At 31.4% G+C, this 16,810-nt stretch overlaps 1 protein-coding gene and 1 long non-coding RNA gene across 3 annotated transcripts; one reads left to right on the top strand and one right to left on the bottom strand.

Annotated features, from left to right (window-relative positions):
* Window positions 1-340: 340 nt before the first annotated feature.
* LOC121203044 (E3 ubiquitin-protein ligase BOI) lies at window positions 341-3,834 on the bottom strand. The gene is made up of 5 exons (XM_041106918.1): window positions 3,343-3,834; window positions 3,182-3,228; window positions 2,051-2,234; window positions 1,538-1,899; window positions 341-1,042 (listed from the first exon to the last, which is right to left on the bottom strand). The coding sequence occupies exons 3-5, from the start codon at window positions 2,160-2,162 to the stop codon at window positions 500-502; spliced, it is 1,017 nt and encodes a 338-aa protein (XP_040962852.1). The 5' UTR covers window positions 2,163-2,234; window positions 3,182-3,228; window positions 3,343-3,834; the 3' UTR covers window positions 341-499.
* A 9,223-nt stretch (window positions 3,835-13,057) lies between these two features.
* LOC121224165 (uncharacterized) lies at window positions 13,058-15,597 on the top strand. 2 transcript variants are annotated; one of them, XR_005921718.1, is made up of 5 exons: window positions 13,058-13,144; window positions 13,613-13,693; window positions 14,710-14,776; window positions 15,318-15,397; window positions 15,502-15,597. It is a non-coding gene; the product is annotated as an uncharacterized lncRNA (long non-coding RNA). The 2 variants fall into 2 exon arrangements; XR_005921719.1 differs by having other exon boundaries at window positions 15,497-15,597.
* The last annotated feature ends 1,213 nt before the right edge of the window (window positions 15,598-16,810 follow it).

Genomic DNA, 16,810 nt, shown 5'->3' with positions numbered 1-16,810 from the left:
TGAAAAAGAAACGGATTTCAAAGGCGATATAGAAAAGGATATGAACCCTACTATCCATATCTAAAAATAAAATGAAAAAGAAAAAGGAGGAAAATGGCCAACCACCAAAAAGAATGGTAGGAAACTATTAAAATGGAAGACAGGGACAAACCCCAACCACCATCATCAGCTATCTGCTATCATCTTTGAACCTCTCAAACTCTTCACCTACCTTTGGCTTATTATACTTTTAGCTTAATAATCTAAACCATGGATTTTAAAGACATCGGCAACACACCACGAAAACCACAACCAAAAAGATAAAATGTAAGATTGGTGGGGTGGGGGAGACTTGGGAGACTGAACAAAGGATGCTTTTGCATACTCCATTTCATGAAAATGGTTTACTTTTCATACATTGTCTCTATTAGGAGAGGGGGGGGGGGATGCTGGATGTCTCTCACACACACACGTAAGGGTATAAATTTTTCATCTTTTTTCAAGAATTTGCTTCACAGTTTTAGGATAAGTACACTTGGACACCAGCAGTTTTCGTTTCCTGGCATACAGGGCAAACATTGATTGATAAATCACAGTCTTTACATAAGCAGAGGTGCCTACACGGCATCAACAAAATGGACACCTCCTTTGCGTTGCATGCTCTGCAAATAATGTGTTCCTTCATGCCCTTGGAAACACATTTTGCAGCCCCAAGATGAATACTGAGAAAGTTGTTCGGATCAATATAGGAGGTCGCATCATCAACTTCACTATCTCCAAAACCTTCTTTCCCGTGTTGAGCACCTTGTGAGATTACTTGCTGAAGGTTGCTCTTCAACACATTAACAACTGACTCGTTGTATTTTGCTCTATAATGCCAATTATGTGCTTCTGCAGTCACCTGCTTTATTCTCTCAACCAGTTCTCTATTCTTGTTATTCATAGTCTCTAGTTCCATATCTTTCTCCCTAAGCTTCTTGCTGATGCCTTTCTCAATAGCAGCAAGAAAAGAAGCCATGTGTCTCTGCTTCATGTCTCTTATTCCCTTTGTCAGATGCTCTTCCTATTTACAGAAAAAGATGAACAAAAATCATACCATCACATTTAAACCAATATCCAATTAGATACTTCGATTACTAAACCTTTTTTTATTAGAATAAGGTGAACAGAGTAATCTTACTAGGCATCTCAATGCTAAGCATAACAAACAACCATGAATGTATGAAATGTATTGACCATGAAATACTATGCCATTATCATGGCCTAGCTCCAAACAGAAGCTACATCTGAATGATTACAAATAGAAGAAAAATATATCAAACACCTTTGGGCCAGCCAATAGCAAATGCATCAACATAACTATGAGTTATTAGGTAATACTACGCTATGTATCACGAAACCTACTTAGAAGAAGAGCAGCCAATAGTAGGAGCTTTCTAAAAAAGAGAACATCTGCTTGTAGTCGAGCTATTTCTAATATTTAATTAAGAAACCCCTGATATTGAGAGAAAAGATTGAAAGGAGACATTTTATTTTTATTGGTGTACCACAATAATACCTGAATTTTGATGTACTGATCAAACTCTTCTTTCTGAAGATCAAGTTCACTTCTAATGTTGTCACCGAGTGACAAGATCATTGATGGTCCCTGTGTCATGCTTCCACTACCAGAAGTCACAGTTGAATTTCGCTCATCATCATCATATGATAGCCGTAAGCCAGTTGACACGGCATTAGGATTTGGAATGCCAGCTGAACAGTCAGCTTCCTCTTTACAGATGTTGTAATTCAAGGAAATTTGTAGCTTTTGCTGCCTTTGAATGTCTTCTGTTTCTCTGCCTCTTTTATTGGGTCGAATCATGGGAGCAAGATGTTCATTTCCAAAATAATTCACAGGATCAACATTGCACCCAGCTGGCACTGAAGTGTTAAACAATAACTATTAGTTACCACTGAAAATTTCAGGAAAAAGGGGATGGATTTGTGGGTTTGCCTGTCAAAAGAGGGCATTGAGAGAAATTTAAAAAAAAAAGATTAATTGCAAAATAAATGAAAAATAAAAAAAACTTACAGCTTCCAAATAACTGCAGTTGGTTTGATCCATTAGTCTGATTCTGATATTGAAGATGATTCTCATCCAGGAAAATGGGAAGCACAGAATTACTGTTGTTGCCTCCTAACATTTCCTATATAAAATCTAAATATTACTGTGATTTATATAGCTCTCTGAGGAGTACCCACAAATCAGAATTTGCCTGCCCAAGAAAAGGAAATTACAGTTTTAAGTTCCGAATTATCAAGAATGAATTATGGAAGTAGTAAATAGAGCACAACGAGTAGAGGATGCCATAATGCAATGTCCAATTAAACTCCGCATTTATGAAAGAAATATGATCCGATATGAATCATTAAATCTTTTATAATCAATCCTTCACTACTAATGCCTATTGAATCTACATTCAGGAAAGAAAAGAAAGTCATCACGCATTTGTCTTCCTTATATTAGGTTCTAAATAAATGCAATTCTAATTCCTATATTCTATCAAACGCTACAACGATCCTCACATGGTTAATGTCTTAATGACTCAAAAGTTCAAAAGTGCATGATTGATCCCAAACCCCATTCCTATCAAACACGGGGGCGGGGGGGAACCACTTTTGTAAACTTCTACTTCACCCTCATATTCTATTTAATCTTTAAACTAAGTACCAAAAGTAAATTCTACAGTGGAAAGGGTAAACAAAAAATCACGCAAACGCCCTGGTGAGGGTCTCAAAGATGAAGCTTCAAAAAGAATAGGACTGAGGTTATGGATATAGTTTCCAAGAAAAAAGCCGATAGCTTCACACACAAACAGAAAAGAGGGTTTCTTTGTTTACAAAGAAATTCCATGATATTCAAAATATTGATAGTCAAAGGGGTGAAACCTGGAGAAGGAAGCCTCTGAAAGGATTTAGGGGACGGAAAATAGCAAGGTAAAAAAAAACAAAACAAAACACCAGAGATGCGAATCCAGTTTTGAACTTGTTTAAACAATAATAATCTTAACAAAAACTGCGAGATTTAGATCTCTATGACCGATTCCGATGAATCTCCCTACATAACAAAATAAAAGAGAAAGGTATGGAAAATATTTTTTTAGGCAAAAAGGAAAACATCATCGAAGGCATGGAAAAACCCAAACAATCAAAAACAAGTTACCTGAAAGCAATATGGAATGAATTCCAACAAAAGAAACAGCCCAGATCCTGCAAATTTAAAAGCAAAACATAAAATAAATACCCAGAAAATAAAGGGGGGGGAACACAAAATATAGAAGGAAAAGAGGGAGTCGAAAAGAAAAAGATTGAAAGAAAACGTACCTGAAAATGTAACGTTTATGGGGAAGAAATCAAAGAGGGGAAGCGATCATTTAGGATCTGACGGAATTGGCCTCAAAGTTTGAAAGATTGATTATTACAAAAAAAAACAAAAGAAAGAAACGAACGGCTAGAGAAAGGGCAGAAGAAATAAATAAAACAGAGAAAGGGAAAGGGAAAGGGGAATTTGGAACGGAGAGTGGGAGTTGGAGAGCATAGAATTATTGAAAATGAATAAATAATAAGTAAATAATGGGTAGAAACGATGGAAAAGTGAACTGCTTTTGGTTTTGCTTCTGTTTTTCTAAGCAATAAATTCTGGAGTTACCCAGGAAAATAGTGGCAGTTTTTTAACCCTTTTTTATCTATTATTTGGTAAAATAAATGGGGATGAGATTTTTGAAAAATTGTCAAAATCATTTCACCATATTTGCGATGGTGAAGGGATGTCATTATGTGGTGGGTAACGTGGTTGAAGGGGAAATAGTTGGATCAGGAGTGAGGCTTTGTCCACATGATCCGTGTTGTTATACACAATATACTCCCACGTAATTCAATTTGGTCGGTTCCACCCTAATACAAAAACTCATCTCCAATCGCTTATTTAATAATTCAAATTATAAAATTGGTAACCATAATAACATTAATTTATAATCAAACTATAAAATTAAATTATTATAACACAATAAAATTACGAACTAATTTTAATTAAACTAAATCCCACATATGTGGACAATGTCTCTGGACATATATAGTTATATGCAACTCCCAGATGAAATTTTTCAAAATTTATATGATGATTGCTCTGGAACAATTTAATCTCACCTAGTCTAATTATGGTTTCATCCTTTTTAATGTACTAATAAAAAGGTTGAAGGGAAATTCCATTCATTAACTACAATGGAATGAATTTAGACTAGATACTCCATGTTAGACTTGTTCATGGGTCAAGGTGAAGGTCCGTCTGAAAAGTGGAAGGATTTCGGTAAAAATATAGACTCGAAAAATAAGCTTGAGCAAAAAATAATGCCCATTTAGAAAACAAGTCAAGCCTCGAGTAAGGTTTTTTTTTACCCTGAGCCCGACCCAGCTCAAATTTGTAAAAAAAAAATCGTTTTCTTGCTCTTTTATTTTTTTTACCATTTTGTTGTTATTTTCTTGTTGTTTTCTCACTATTTTGCTATCATTTCACTATTATGTTGCTACTATTTTATTGTTATTGTTTGGATATTGTATAACTCTTATTTTATTATTAATTTTGTTACTATTTTAAAGGCATTTGCTTTTTAACCTACACCTATCTTGGTGTTATTTAAGTATACATATTTTTTAAATTTTATTTTAATGTTTTTAGTATGTTTGATGTATTATATCTTTAAAAAAAATTCATATAAAAAGTAATATAAAAAATTTTAATATGGATGGACCGGACCTAAATTTTAGCATTTTTATTCGGACTGTTAGATAAAATTTTATACTCATTTTTCGAGTCAAACCTAACCAATAAATCTAAAATTTTAGTTGAGTCTAACCCAACCCATATACACAAGCTGAAGGTGAGCCATGCTCACTGTCTAAGCCTAAACAACTAATAAATCTATCTTCTACCTTATTGCCCAAACGAGCTGCATAGCTATCAAATGGCTCATGCCTCGTTCAACAAATAGCCCCAAAAAAACAAGTCGAAAGAAGAATTAAGTTTAGAAAAATACCTACATTTTCGAAATCATATATAATATTATAATATGCTTGCCTAAGTTGATTTTACCCATCAATTGAGTCTCAACTTAGTTATAAAATTATCAAAAGTTCATTTCCTTTTACAAAGCAATAAATATTATTTTTAGGATATTTATCTTTTACACAAACTTAACATATCATGGTTTTAAAAATCTCAACATTACCAACCAAAGCCACATTTTGTTTTGTATCAATTTTTATAAATTTGTTATAATAGATGTACCATAATCCAGTGCCTATATGTTAAGCGACTAAACTTGTGTTATCCATCAACTCATTTAGGAAATTATCAAATACCTAATTATTTTACAACAATAACAAATATATTGTTAGATGTGAAGTTAGAAATTTTATTTAAGAAAGCCAAAATAAAATTATAAAATTTTGGAGGTGTCAAGGTTAAATTTTTTTCATGAAAATGCTTAGATTTCATTGCTTATATTTTTAGAGGGGCGGAAATGAAAATTTTTCATTTATTTAAAAGTTAAAAAACTTAATTTGAGTAATTTACGTTTTAAGAGTGGCTAAAGGGAAAATTTTCCATTTAACTAAGGGGGTCGAGGCCCCTCCCTCTTCACCACTGAATATCGTGAGAATTTTTTTGTCTTTTCATATTTTAATATAAAATCTAAAAAAATAACACATTATGAAATTTAAATTTTGATATTTTAATTTTTACCATTTCAACTAAAATCTCATTTATTTTTTTATATAAACCTTTTATAAATATATTTGTTACACAAAAAAATTTACCCATCATGATTTAGTATTGAATCTAGTTTCATGAATCAAAGGCATCAACTCAATTAAATAGATTAAAAAAATTCAAATATTTAAGAAATTTAAGTTTTAATAAAAAAAAATCTAAAATAACCACCGCTTATTAAAAAGACATCCAATAAAAAAATTATTTATTTTGTTTGATTTTAATTTATCTTTAACTACGCGTGATTAGCTCCCTCTCAAATCTATTTCAATTAAAAGGAAAAAAGCCTAAGTTTCAATTAAGGACCCAAACGCACAAATATAATCTACTGCTTCTAATAATAAATTATATTGCACTTTTGAGCAAGAATGCAAGTTAAAATTTTGGAGACAACATTATTTGGAGGGGTAATTATAGATCCCCGTAAAGATTAGTTTTTATAGATCGTAAAACGGACATGGAGGATACCTTAATAGTACCGAAAAATATAATCTATTTTACCAACATAACGGTTAAACAATTAATGTAATAACATTGAATTTAAAAAAATATATTAAAATAAAACTTTGGTTTAAGCGGTAAGAAAAAGATTTTATAAATGCTAGTGTTATGGGTTAAAATCTCAACATTTGTAACTCTTTCAATTTGTTTCTATAAAAAGATAAAATTACCCTCGTAATAATATAATTTAATAAAAATATGCAATGTTATCTTCGTAAATTTTTTGATTAAGTTGGTGTCGAGTTGAGTTGTAACACTAACTCAATCACCCACTTAAATAATAGTATATATAAAACTAGATTGTATGCCCCACTATGCTATGGATTTAAATAATTAATTAATTTTTTTTATTTATACTAAATAGTTGTCAATTAAAATATTGTTTTATATTATTAATATTTTATGAAAATAAATGTAGAATTAAATTGAGATAAATTAGTAAAATATGAGATAAATTGAGATTAAAAATATGATGTGATATAATTAAAATATTATACACTATTCAGTGTGTGGATGAATTCCTTCATAATATAATTTAAAATTAAAATAATAAATTAAGTAATAAAATAGATTTATTTGTATAGAATTATTGTGATAGATCATATAAAATAGATTATTATGTCAAAAATTAGATATAGAGATAAAATCTCAAATTTGAACTTAGCATAGGGGTTAAAACTAAAATTTGACCATTTTTGTATAATTTTTCAAAAAAGTAATGTGATTAGAATTGAAATTGGATCACCTATATTATTTGTCGAAACCTTTGTTTTTTGAAATTGGCTTATTTTTTGAAATAAAAATGAGAGTCGCCACCAGTCCTTTTTATATAGGTGTGATTGGATCACCTCGTAATTTAATCATTTTAATAAAAGTTTAAATTTACTAAAACGATGATTTTTGGTCTACAAAATCCAGAAAATGGGTTTGGGAGTTAGTTACGCACGAGGAAAGATTAACACCCTTGTAACGCCCAAAAATGGTACCTAGTCGATTAATTGATGTCTTAGTGTCGAGAATTGAAAATTTGAAAAGAGTTTAAAACACGATCCCTTTTTGTATTAAGGCATTACCTAACTAAAGTAATTTTCGCAAAAAGGGCTTATTTCAAGTTAATCGAGAATAAAAGGGTCATGTCTAGTAAGTTAGGACACAATGCCTTAAATCTCTAAAAACGAGAACAACTGCCAAAACTTTGTTTTTTTTATTTTAAAGTAGATATTAGACTATCTCGGTTTTAGAAAGAAGCCATATTCCGTAAGTTAAGAACATGACTTTTTTAATTCCAAAATAATAAACATTACCTCGGTTTTGAACATTTTATACGTTATATAAAACGAAGATAACTCATTTTTTGTTATTATTATTTTTTTACAAAAAAAACGAATGAATATGTTGTGATATAATATATGAAATGATGATAGTAATGCAACTACAATAATAATTAGAATACCAATTTTATAATAATAATATCAATTTTATAATAATGGTACTAATCAGAGTAGTTATTATTGTATTAATAATATAAGTAAGTAAAATGATAATAACAAGGATAAAATAGAACAACATGTATAAATAATATAGTAGTTTGGTAAAATAAAATAAAATGGCTATATGGGTAGGATATTAGAATGATAAAATATAAATAAATTAAATAATGTAATCATAATAATAAAATAGATAAGATTATTTAAAATAAAAATAAACGGAAGCTGCATGATTAAAAAGACAAGGCATGAATGTGCTAAAAATAAAAGAAATACAAAAATGAAGTAATAATGACAATATGATAAAATTGTACAAAAATGAACTATACGAATTTTAAAATAAAGAGCAAGGCAACAATAAATAAATAAATAAGCAAATAAAAAATCATGAAAAGGCTGAAATTGCCATAATAAATAAGTAAATAAAAAAAGGAAAAAATAATGAAAAGTTGAAATTAAATAAATAAGTAAATAATAATGAAATAAAAAAATTTAATGAAGAGCTGAAATTAAATAAATAAGAAATTAAATTGAAATTTAAATAAAAATCAAATTATAAATCACAAACTAATAAAGGAAAAGGGAAAATAAGGACTAAATCGAATGTCCATTGAAATCTAAGGTCTGAATTAAAAGAACATAAATGACTAAGTTAAAACGCAATGCAAAGTTTTGAGGGCTTCGAAGAAATTAATCCAAAAATACACGCGTCCTTCCCCTAAGGGTCAACGGTCAAGGAATTTAAAATTAAGTGGTGCGGTCGAAAAAAAAGAAAAAGGAACTACAACCAAATTAAAAAAGAGGCCCAAAATTGAAAGGACCAGGGTCGCAAATAGACCCTTTCTGAAAAAACACGCGGATCCGGAGGCGAGTTGGGTCGGTAATCAGGTCATGCCATAAAACGGCGTCGTTTTGGGGTTTATGAATCCAGGCCAAAACGGTGCCGTTTTGATCTCTTATTTAAGTTAGAAAAAAGCCACAAAAATTCATTTCACCAATGTTTAAAGAAAAAAAGACACCCCTCTTTTCTTTGTTTTCTCTTTAGGCACTGCCCAGAATCCGGCCAAGGGGACCGTCGTGGCTCCGTCGCGGCCACTGGCTATCGACGACTTCGACCGCCGTCCCCGATGACCAGAAAAATAAAAAAAACTCCCTTTTTTTCTCGCCTTTTCGTGTAGAACTCCAATTTGGAGTTAAACTAAAAATCTAAAGCCAAAACCCCCCAAAGAAAAAAAAAAACCCTACGACTTCCGACGGCCGAATACCGAACACTAAATGAGTTTCTTTTCTTTTCTTTTCTTTTTATTTTTTATATATATAATAACATATTCAAAGACAAAAAAAATAAAAAATCACCTTTGAAGTTTTTTTGATTTTTTTGTATTTTGATTGCTTTTGCTTTTTTTCGATTTCTATTCTAGAAATAACCAACCCCTTACAATCTCTTTTTTGGCTTTTTATAGCCATTTTACAATTTTTTTTATCTTTCTGCTGTTTCAACTACTCCTTTGTGTGTTTGTTATTGTTTTTGCAATCTCGTCATTCATAGCTTCCTGCCATTTCAACTCTTTACAAGCATCATCGAAATTCACAGGATCACAATCTGCAAATAAAGCAAAAAGTGTTTGAGGATCTTCATCATCTTTAGATTGATTCTCACTGTCCACATAATCTTTCATCCACACCGGTTTTCTTCTGTTTCTTTTACCATGCCCATTCTATTGATCTGCTTCAACTATAGGTTGTTCTATTGTTGGTTCTGTGATCTCATCACTAAAATCAGCTGGAATTTGCCTCAACTACTGGTTGTCATTATTTTCTTTCCACGGCCAGAACACCTGCTCATTAAAAACTACATCACGACTGATAATAATTTTTTTGGTGGTGGGGTTATATAATTTGTAGGCTTTAGACGTATTGCTAATGCCAAGAAAAACACACTTCTCAGCCTTGCCATCAAGCTTTGTCCTCTTCTGATCTGACACATGAGAATAAGTAATACATCTGAACACCCTGAAATGATGCACATCCGGTTGTCGACCTGACCAAGCTTCTTCCTGCGTCATGTTTCAAACAGCATGTGTAGGGCTTCTATTTAAAACATGAACACTCCAACTCACCGCCTTCGGCAAAAAGGCTTTGGGAACATTAATTCTTCGTAAGAGACTTCGAACAATATTTAAGATTGTTCGATTCTTCCTTTCACTCACTTCATTTTGTTAAGGAGTATAAGCTGCAGTGAGTTGTCTATGGATCCCATTAGAGTCACAAAAGCTTACAAATTCTTGAGAAAGATATTCTCCTCCACAATCACTGCGAAAAGCTTTAATTAACATTCCAACTTTCTTTTCAACCAACGCTTTAAAGCTCTTAAAAGCTACAAAGGCTTCAGATTTTTCATGTAGAAAGTAAACCCAGCTCTTTTGACTGAAATCATTTGTGAATGTTATAAAATAACGCTTACCTCTATTTGAAGTTGGATTCAGTGGTCTGCAGATGTCAGAGTGAACCAGTTCAAGCTGTTTTGAGGCTCTTCAGGCTTTTTCTTTTGGAAAACTATCTCGAGGCATTTTTCCCACAACACAATCTTTACATACTCTTGAAGGAATATCAAATGTAGGGAGATCAGCAACCATATTTTTTTTGTTGTAGTGTTTGTAGTCCTCCAAAGTTCAAGTGCCCGAACCTGTAATGCCAAAGCCACGCCAAACTTGTTTCTTGTGTTAAAAAACAAGAATGGTCATGTTTAATATGTTGAATATGCAATGGAAAAAGCTTATTGGCCGTCATGGTGAATTTAGCAATTAACCCAAGATTAACATCTTGGATCTTGCACAATCCATCCTTGATAATCACCTCATAGCCCTTCTCTTGGAGTTGACCACGCTAAGTAAATTTGTTTTTAGATTTGGAACATAGAAAACATCAGAAATACTTTGGACAGATGATAACTTTGTTTGGATCTTTACCTTTCCTCGTCCTTGGACAGAAACGAGAGAGTTGTCACCAAACTTTACTGTTGTTCGAAATGTCTCATTGAGCTCAGAGAACTCTGATCGGTCTCCATACATATGATTGCTAAACCTGTATCAAGATACCATAAATTCTTTCGAGTCTCCTCATTCGAATCACACACCATTAATAGAGCAACTTCTTCGTCTTCCTCTTCATTAGTTGCTGCTGTAAAATTTACCTTTTCTCTGTCACGGTCTCTACCATTCCCTCTCCAATGGCCTCGACCTCGACCTCCGTTATTGTTTCCATTCAGGTTGGTATAGCATTCACTACGGTAATGACCATACCTATGGCATCGAAAACATTCAATCTGGGATTTGTCTATAGCTTTTGGCTTCCCATCAGGCATGCGACGATCTTAAACATTTCTCCTCTCATCGGCGCTTCTTCCCCTCCATTTGTTGTTACCATGCCCAGAATCTTTGAGTCGATAGTGCCTGCAGCGCTTGCTCCTTACTCTCCTGTAAAATAAATTTTGACTCATGAATCATTAATGAGTTATCTAACTCATCAATTGAAAGAGAATCGAGGTATTTTGATTCCTCAATTGAGCGGACAATAAAATTATATTTTGACAATAAGGATCGTAAATTTTTTTTAATAACAGCAACATCTCCAAGTTTTTCTCCATGAGTACGCTTCCTATTGATGATTGTCATTGTTTTGGAAAAATAATCTGAAATAGTCTCTCCTGGCTTCATGCGCAAATTCTCAAATTCCCCTCATAACGTTTGAAGCAGTGCACACTTTGCCCTTACATTGCCTTGATACTTCTTTTTCATTGAGTCCCAAATATGTTTTGCCCTTTCCTTATAAAGAATCGTTTCAAGGATTGAACGATCAATTGCTTGGAACAAATAATTTTTTGCCTTCAAATCTTTTAGCTTTTGTGCATCAATTTCCATCTTTTGTGGATCTGTCAAACTAGTTCCAGCTTCTAGCTCTTGAATTCCATCCTCAACGACAGACCAATATTCTTTTTATCTTAAGAAATTTTCTATCAACATGTTCCAATGAACATAATGACCATAAAAACGAGAAATAACAGGTTGAACAAATCTATCGGAATCACTCGGATGTTGCGACATCGTATCTGGAACACAACACAAAACATTCTAAATCTGACTCTGATACCATTGATGACAAACTTTAAAGGAATACTTAACACAAGAGAGGAAAATAATCAAAATCAATTCACCATTTACATCAACATTTACATGTTCACTAAATTAAATTTTGATAAAATTTATCAAGCTATATCATTATTGCATTGTGCTTTGTGTATTTTTTTGAGAATTCTTACTGTATTTTTGTTTGACATTTCAGATTAATTATAAAGTAACATCTTACACAAATAAATGATTAATATTGGGATGATATTATGATTTTTTATGGTAAGATAGAATAATAAGTGAAGCTGTAAACTTTCGAAAATACTATTGAATTTATGACAGAAGAAGTTGGAAATGATACTTTTATCAAAGTTCAAATTATTATCCATCAGTATATAATGGATATTTTGTTACTATCGATATGGAGGTACCTATACTGACAGATTAAAATTATCCATCAGTATAGATCTTGTGTATACCAACAATAGAAATAAAAAGGCTAGCCCAAAATTGACTCAATCCTAAAAGGCTAAAACCCATTTCCCATTTTTATCTTTTAACATCAGGTGAGTACATTTCAACCTTGAGAAAATGATTTTGCCATTTTACTATTGGATTATGTGTTGGAGTGAAATTTTACTCTTTCAAAGGGTCCTGCCTTACTGGTGTATTTATATATGCAATTATCCAACAAAGATGCATAGAAAATCTCAATTCTCTTTCCATGTTAAAATTAGATTCATTATAGCTTTTGGTACAATTTCAAATATTGTAATAACCCGTTTTTGAGTCTGATCGAAACAGTGGTTTTGGGACCACTTAACCGAGTAAAAATATTTATTATATTATTTTAATAAGTTTTACAGCATGATGGAATTATAGTATAAAAATTTCATTAAGAAATTTTACCGTTTAAATATTTAATTTGATAAAAAAAACTTAATCGCGTAAATTGTAAAAGTAGCATGCTATAAGTTAAGAGTAATTATTTGCTGATAAGTTGAATGAGAGGTCCTTATTATGTTATTGGACCAATGATAGTGGTGCCGGTCGTAAATGACCTTAAAACATGTGAATTATGCTTTTATTTCATTAAGGTTAATTTGGTAAAATGGTTATTAACATTGATTTAAAGTAAAAACAAAACAGAAAGTGGCAATCATTTTTCCTTCTACACGATTTTAAAGTTTAGAAAGCCAAAGTCATGGCTTTTACATTCGGCCAAGCTTAGATTTTCAATTAGGGTATAGTTTTTATTCCGTTTTTAATAATTTTTACGTTTTTGAGACCGTTGTTTTGTATTCTAGCTAGCCCGTACCTCAATTTCTGAAAATTTTGATGATTTTGAAATATGCCATTGTTGAATACTAGTATATTTTGAAGTATTATGCTAGATTATTGATGGGTATTGAAATATATACAAGTTTTATAAAGTAAATTTTGACAAAATGAGCTTTAGGGATTTAAAAAAAATAGAAATATTATGTTAGAAATGTGAAATAAATGAAAATATGGGCTGATTAGAAGATATATATTATTCGGCTAAGAATACGTATAAAGAAATTTCGTATATTTTGTGTTTTTGTGAATTAGGAACTAAAGTGTCAAAATGTGAAAATATGAAGGCTATTTTGTAAAAATGCCAAAATATATTTATATGGATTGAATTGATTGATTTGGTGAATAAATGAGTTAAGTTTGAATTTATATAGATCAAGATAAACAAATATCGGAACTTGATCGGGGGAAACAAAAGTTAGACGGGTAGACGAAAGTATTCGAGCAAATACGAGGTAAGTTCGTGTAGCTAGAATTGAATTATTAAATATTTTTAATTGTCCAAAAATGAATGTATGTAAGTTGAATGAATGATATACTTGAATTTTAAATTACCGGTATACTATTATATTACTGTTTACATGAATGCAAATGAAATGTTACAAATACTATATACGTTATATAGATTTGGCATGATAATAGGCATTGAATATGAAATTTTGAGTATTTAAATGTATGTTCTTAATAATATTAGATATATATATATACACATATGAATTGAGAAATTGAGTTATTGATTTTTCATTGCTTAATTGATGAAATTGGATAATACTGAGCCCGTTTGAACTTTAGAAAATTGTCGGATACGAGTGACTTGCACTAGGGTTACCGTTTGGTCGAGCTCCTGCATTTGTTGCGGACTCACCACAGCTCGTATGAGCTTACCGTTTCAGCTCTACAAAGCTTACCGTTTCAGCTCAATAGAGCTTACCGTTTATCAGCTCGGAATGAGCTTACCGATCATGGCTCGAAAGAGCGAAAATGACAATGAATTGACGAATTTCTGATAAATACACTTATAGTGTATCACCCGTGTATCTCTCGATGTTCTAATAGGTTCAACGGGCATAATTACTGTTACTGATTATATGAATAAGCTATGTAATTATATGGATGAATTACTGTTGATATGTATAAGTTACGGATAAATTTCTGTTATTACCGATGAATTGCAAGTTATACGAATAGGAAAGAATTGATATAAATGTTATATGATTTACATGATTTAAAAGTTACATGAAATACATGATTTACATGGATTGTTGTTTTATGAATATATGAATTATAGGGACGACATGATATATTTGGCTATATGACTAACTCTTGGATGGTGATGTGAATAGACTTTGTGGACAAATGAATTGATTTTAATTGTTTTAATGCTTAGATATTAAATTGGAAAATTTTAATTCTATATTATACAGCTTACTAAGCTTAGTGCTTACTTCATTCATTTTCTTATGTTCTATAGATTCGGAAGCTAGCTCAATTTTGGACAAGGTCGGAGATTGGCTATTACACTATCAAAACGATTTTTGGTACTTTTGGACCTCATGCAATTAATGTAAATATGGCATGTATAGTTAATTTTTGGTATGAATTTTTGGGTTTGATCAAGCTATGTGATATGGCTTGAGTTGAAAATGTTTAGTTTAGAATGGAAACATTATGTGTTATGTTCATTTTGGGTGCACTTTGATAAAGGGTATTTTGGTATAATTGAGTATATAAATGCATTGGTTGAAATTTGAAATTTGCAGGGAAGGTTCAATAGTTATAAATGGGTTATATTCAAATTAAAAAAAAAAAAGAAGAATGAAGTCAATTAGTAAGAATTTATATGAATTTATGATTATATATATTTGTTATTTATTTAAGAATTTTTTTTATAAATTATCCAAAATATACGATAATGCCTTGTAACCCGATTTCGGCGACGGTTTGAGGTTATAGGGTGTTACAAATATGCTTACTGGTGTAATCGAGTTTGAGCTCCCTGTTTCAATTGCTATCTGTCTTGCTTGATGTTGCTTATATCCCCTTGGCATCGTTTACATTATAGTCTGATGTTTTGTGAAGGGTTGCTTACTCCAAAGTTTGTCCTAAGGTTGAGGGGCGTGAAGGGATTAACACTGTATAATTCGAAGAACCATCTACAGGTAAATAGCCAAGGCCAATGTCATTAATGCTTTTAAGCTTCATGTTTACTTTTTGCTTTTCAACTATTTTTTAACATTTAGCTATGGTAATTTGACTAGGGCAGTAGCCATCGAAGCAAAATGCAGTAGATCTAAACAAATTAAATAGTGGTAAGTTTGTACTTCAACATCAAATTCTATTAATTTGCAATTATCATTTACTCTGCCAGTACAATTTTAATTACTTTTAAAAATGGGGATAAGTTGATTCTTGTGGTGATTGGTTGTAATTCCTTACCTAGGGAATTCATATATACAATTTAGCACTCATTCTTCAAGGACTATTATCACCAATTCTTTATCCAACGTGCTTTGGTGAAACCATTAAGTTTCTCAAGCCAGGGCCTAACTTCATGAAAAATCAAAGAGCTTCTTAGGCATCAAATTAAAGGTTTATATATATATAAGTAATATAGTAGAAAATACTAGAGTTATCATCTTCACAATGATTGATTTTAAAACATAAATTGCAAAATTAACAAATAACAATTTGGAAAGTAAATAAAAATCTGATTGGATTCAAATAAATATGCAAAGCAATTTAAAAGCAATACAATTATTGGCAGCGATGTTGCGACATTATGGCAATTTATTAATTTGGAATCGACAGTTTATAGGCTTCTCTTGAAGTCATTGTGTTCAATCCTTTATCTAATTTAACATATGTCTATATTAATTTAATGTCAAGAATACAATTGTCAGCACCACCCCTACAAGATTATGCATGGTAATAATGTATGTCTACATCATTACAAATTTAAAATCAAAGAAATTAAACATGCACCGTTCAAGTTTTATGTCCATTAATCACAACATTTTCAGAATTAACAACTAACTCAATAACTCATTAATGTTGATTAGGCAATAACAAGCATAAAACATAAATAACACTTGAATGAATAAACCTCATATTGCAACAAGCATACTTAGCAAAGTACTAATAATCTCATATTAGGGTTCCATAATTATTCTAGTTAACAAAAGTTGAGCCCATAATCATCAAATTAAAAACAATCAATCAAAACTCAACCATAGTTCAAAATAGCAAAAGAAAAGAAACAAAAGGCAAAGAGAAATGTGAAGAGATGATGAGCCGAATAAGGTGGTTCTCCTCCAGTCATCCTTCTCTCTTTCTTCGTCTTTGGATCTTCGTTTTCTCCGACTTGCTTTTTTCTGAAAATTGATGTTCTATTCTTTTTGCACCAGGCGGCTCCTCCCTTTTTTATTATTATTAAAGTGTGATATTTATATCCCCAAAAGATTGTGGCGCTATTCTATTTTTGTCCTCTTGAGAGTGTTTGAGCTTTTACATTTTTGCAGAGCCTATTCATTGTGATTTTTGGTCATTATCAGCACTTGATTACGAGATGGGTT

This window comes from Gossypium hirsutum, chromosome D12 (assembly GCF_007990345.1).
Source record: "Gossypium hirsutum isolate 1008001.06 chromosome D12, Gossypium_hirsutum_v2.1, whole genome shotgun sequence".
In the NCBI taxonomy this organism is placed as follows: Eukaryota; Viridiplantae; Streptophyta; class Magnoliopsida; order Malvales; family Malvaceae; genus Gossypium; species Gossypium hirsutum.
Note: the sequence above shows the minus strand (reverse complement) of the source record. Positions and strands in the feature narration are given on the sequence as shown.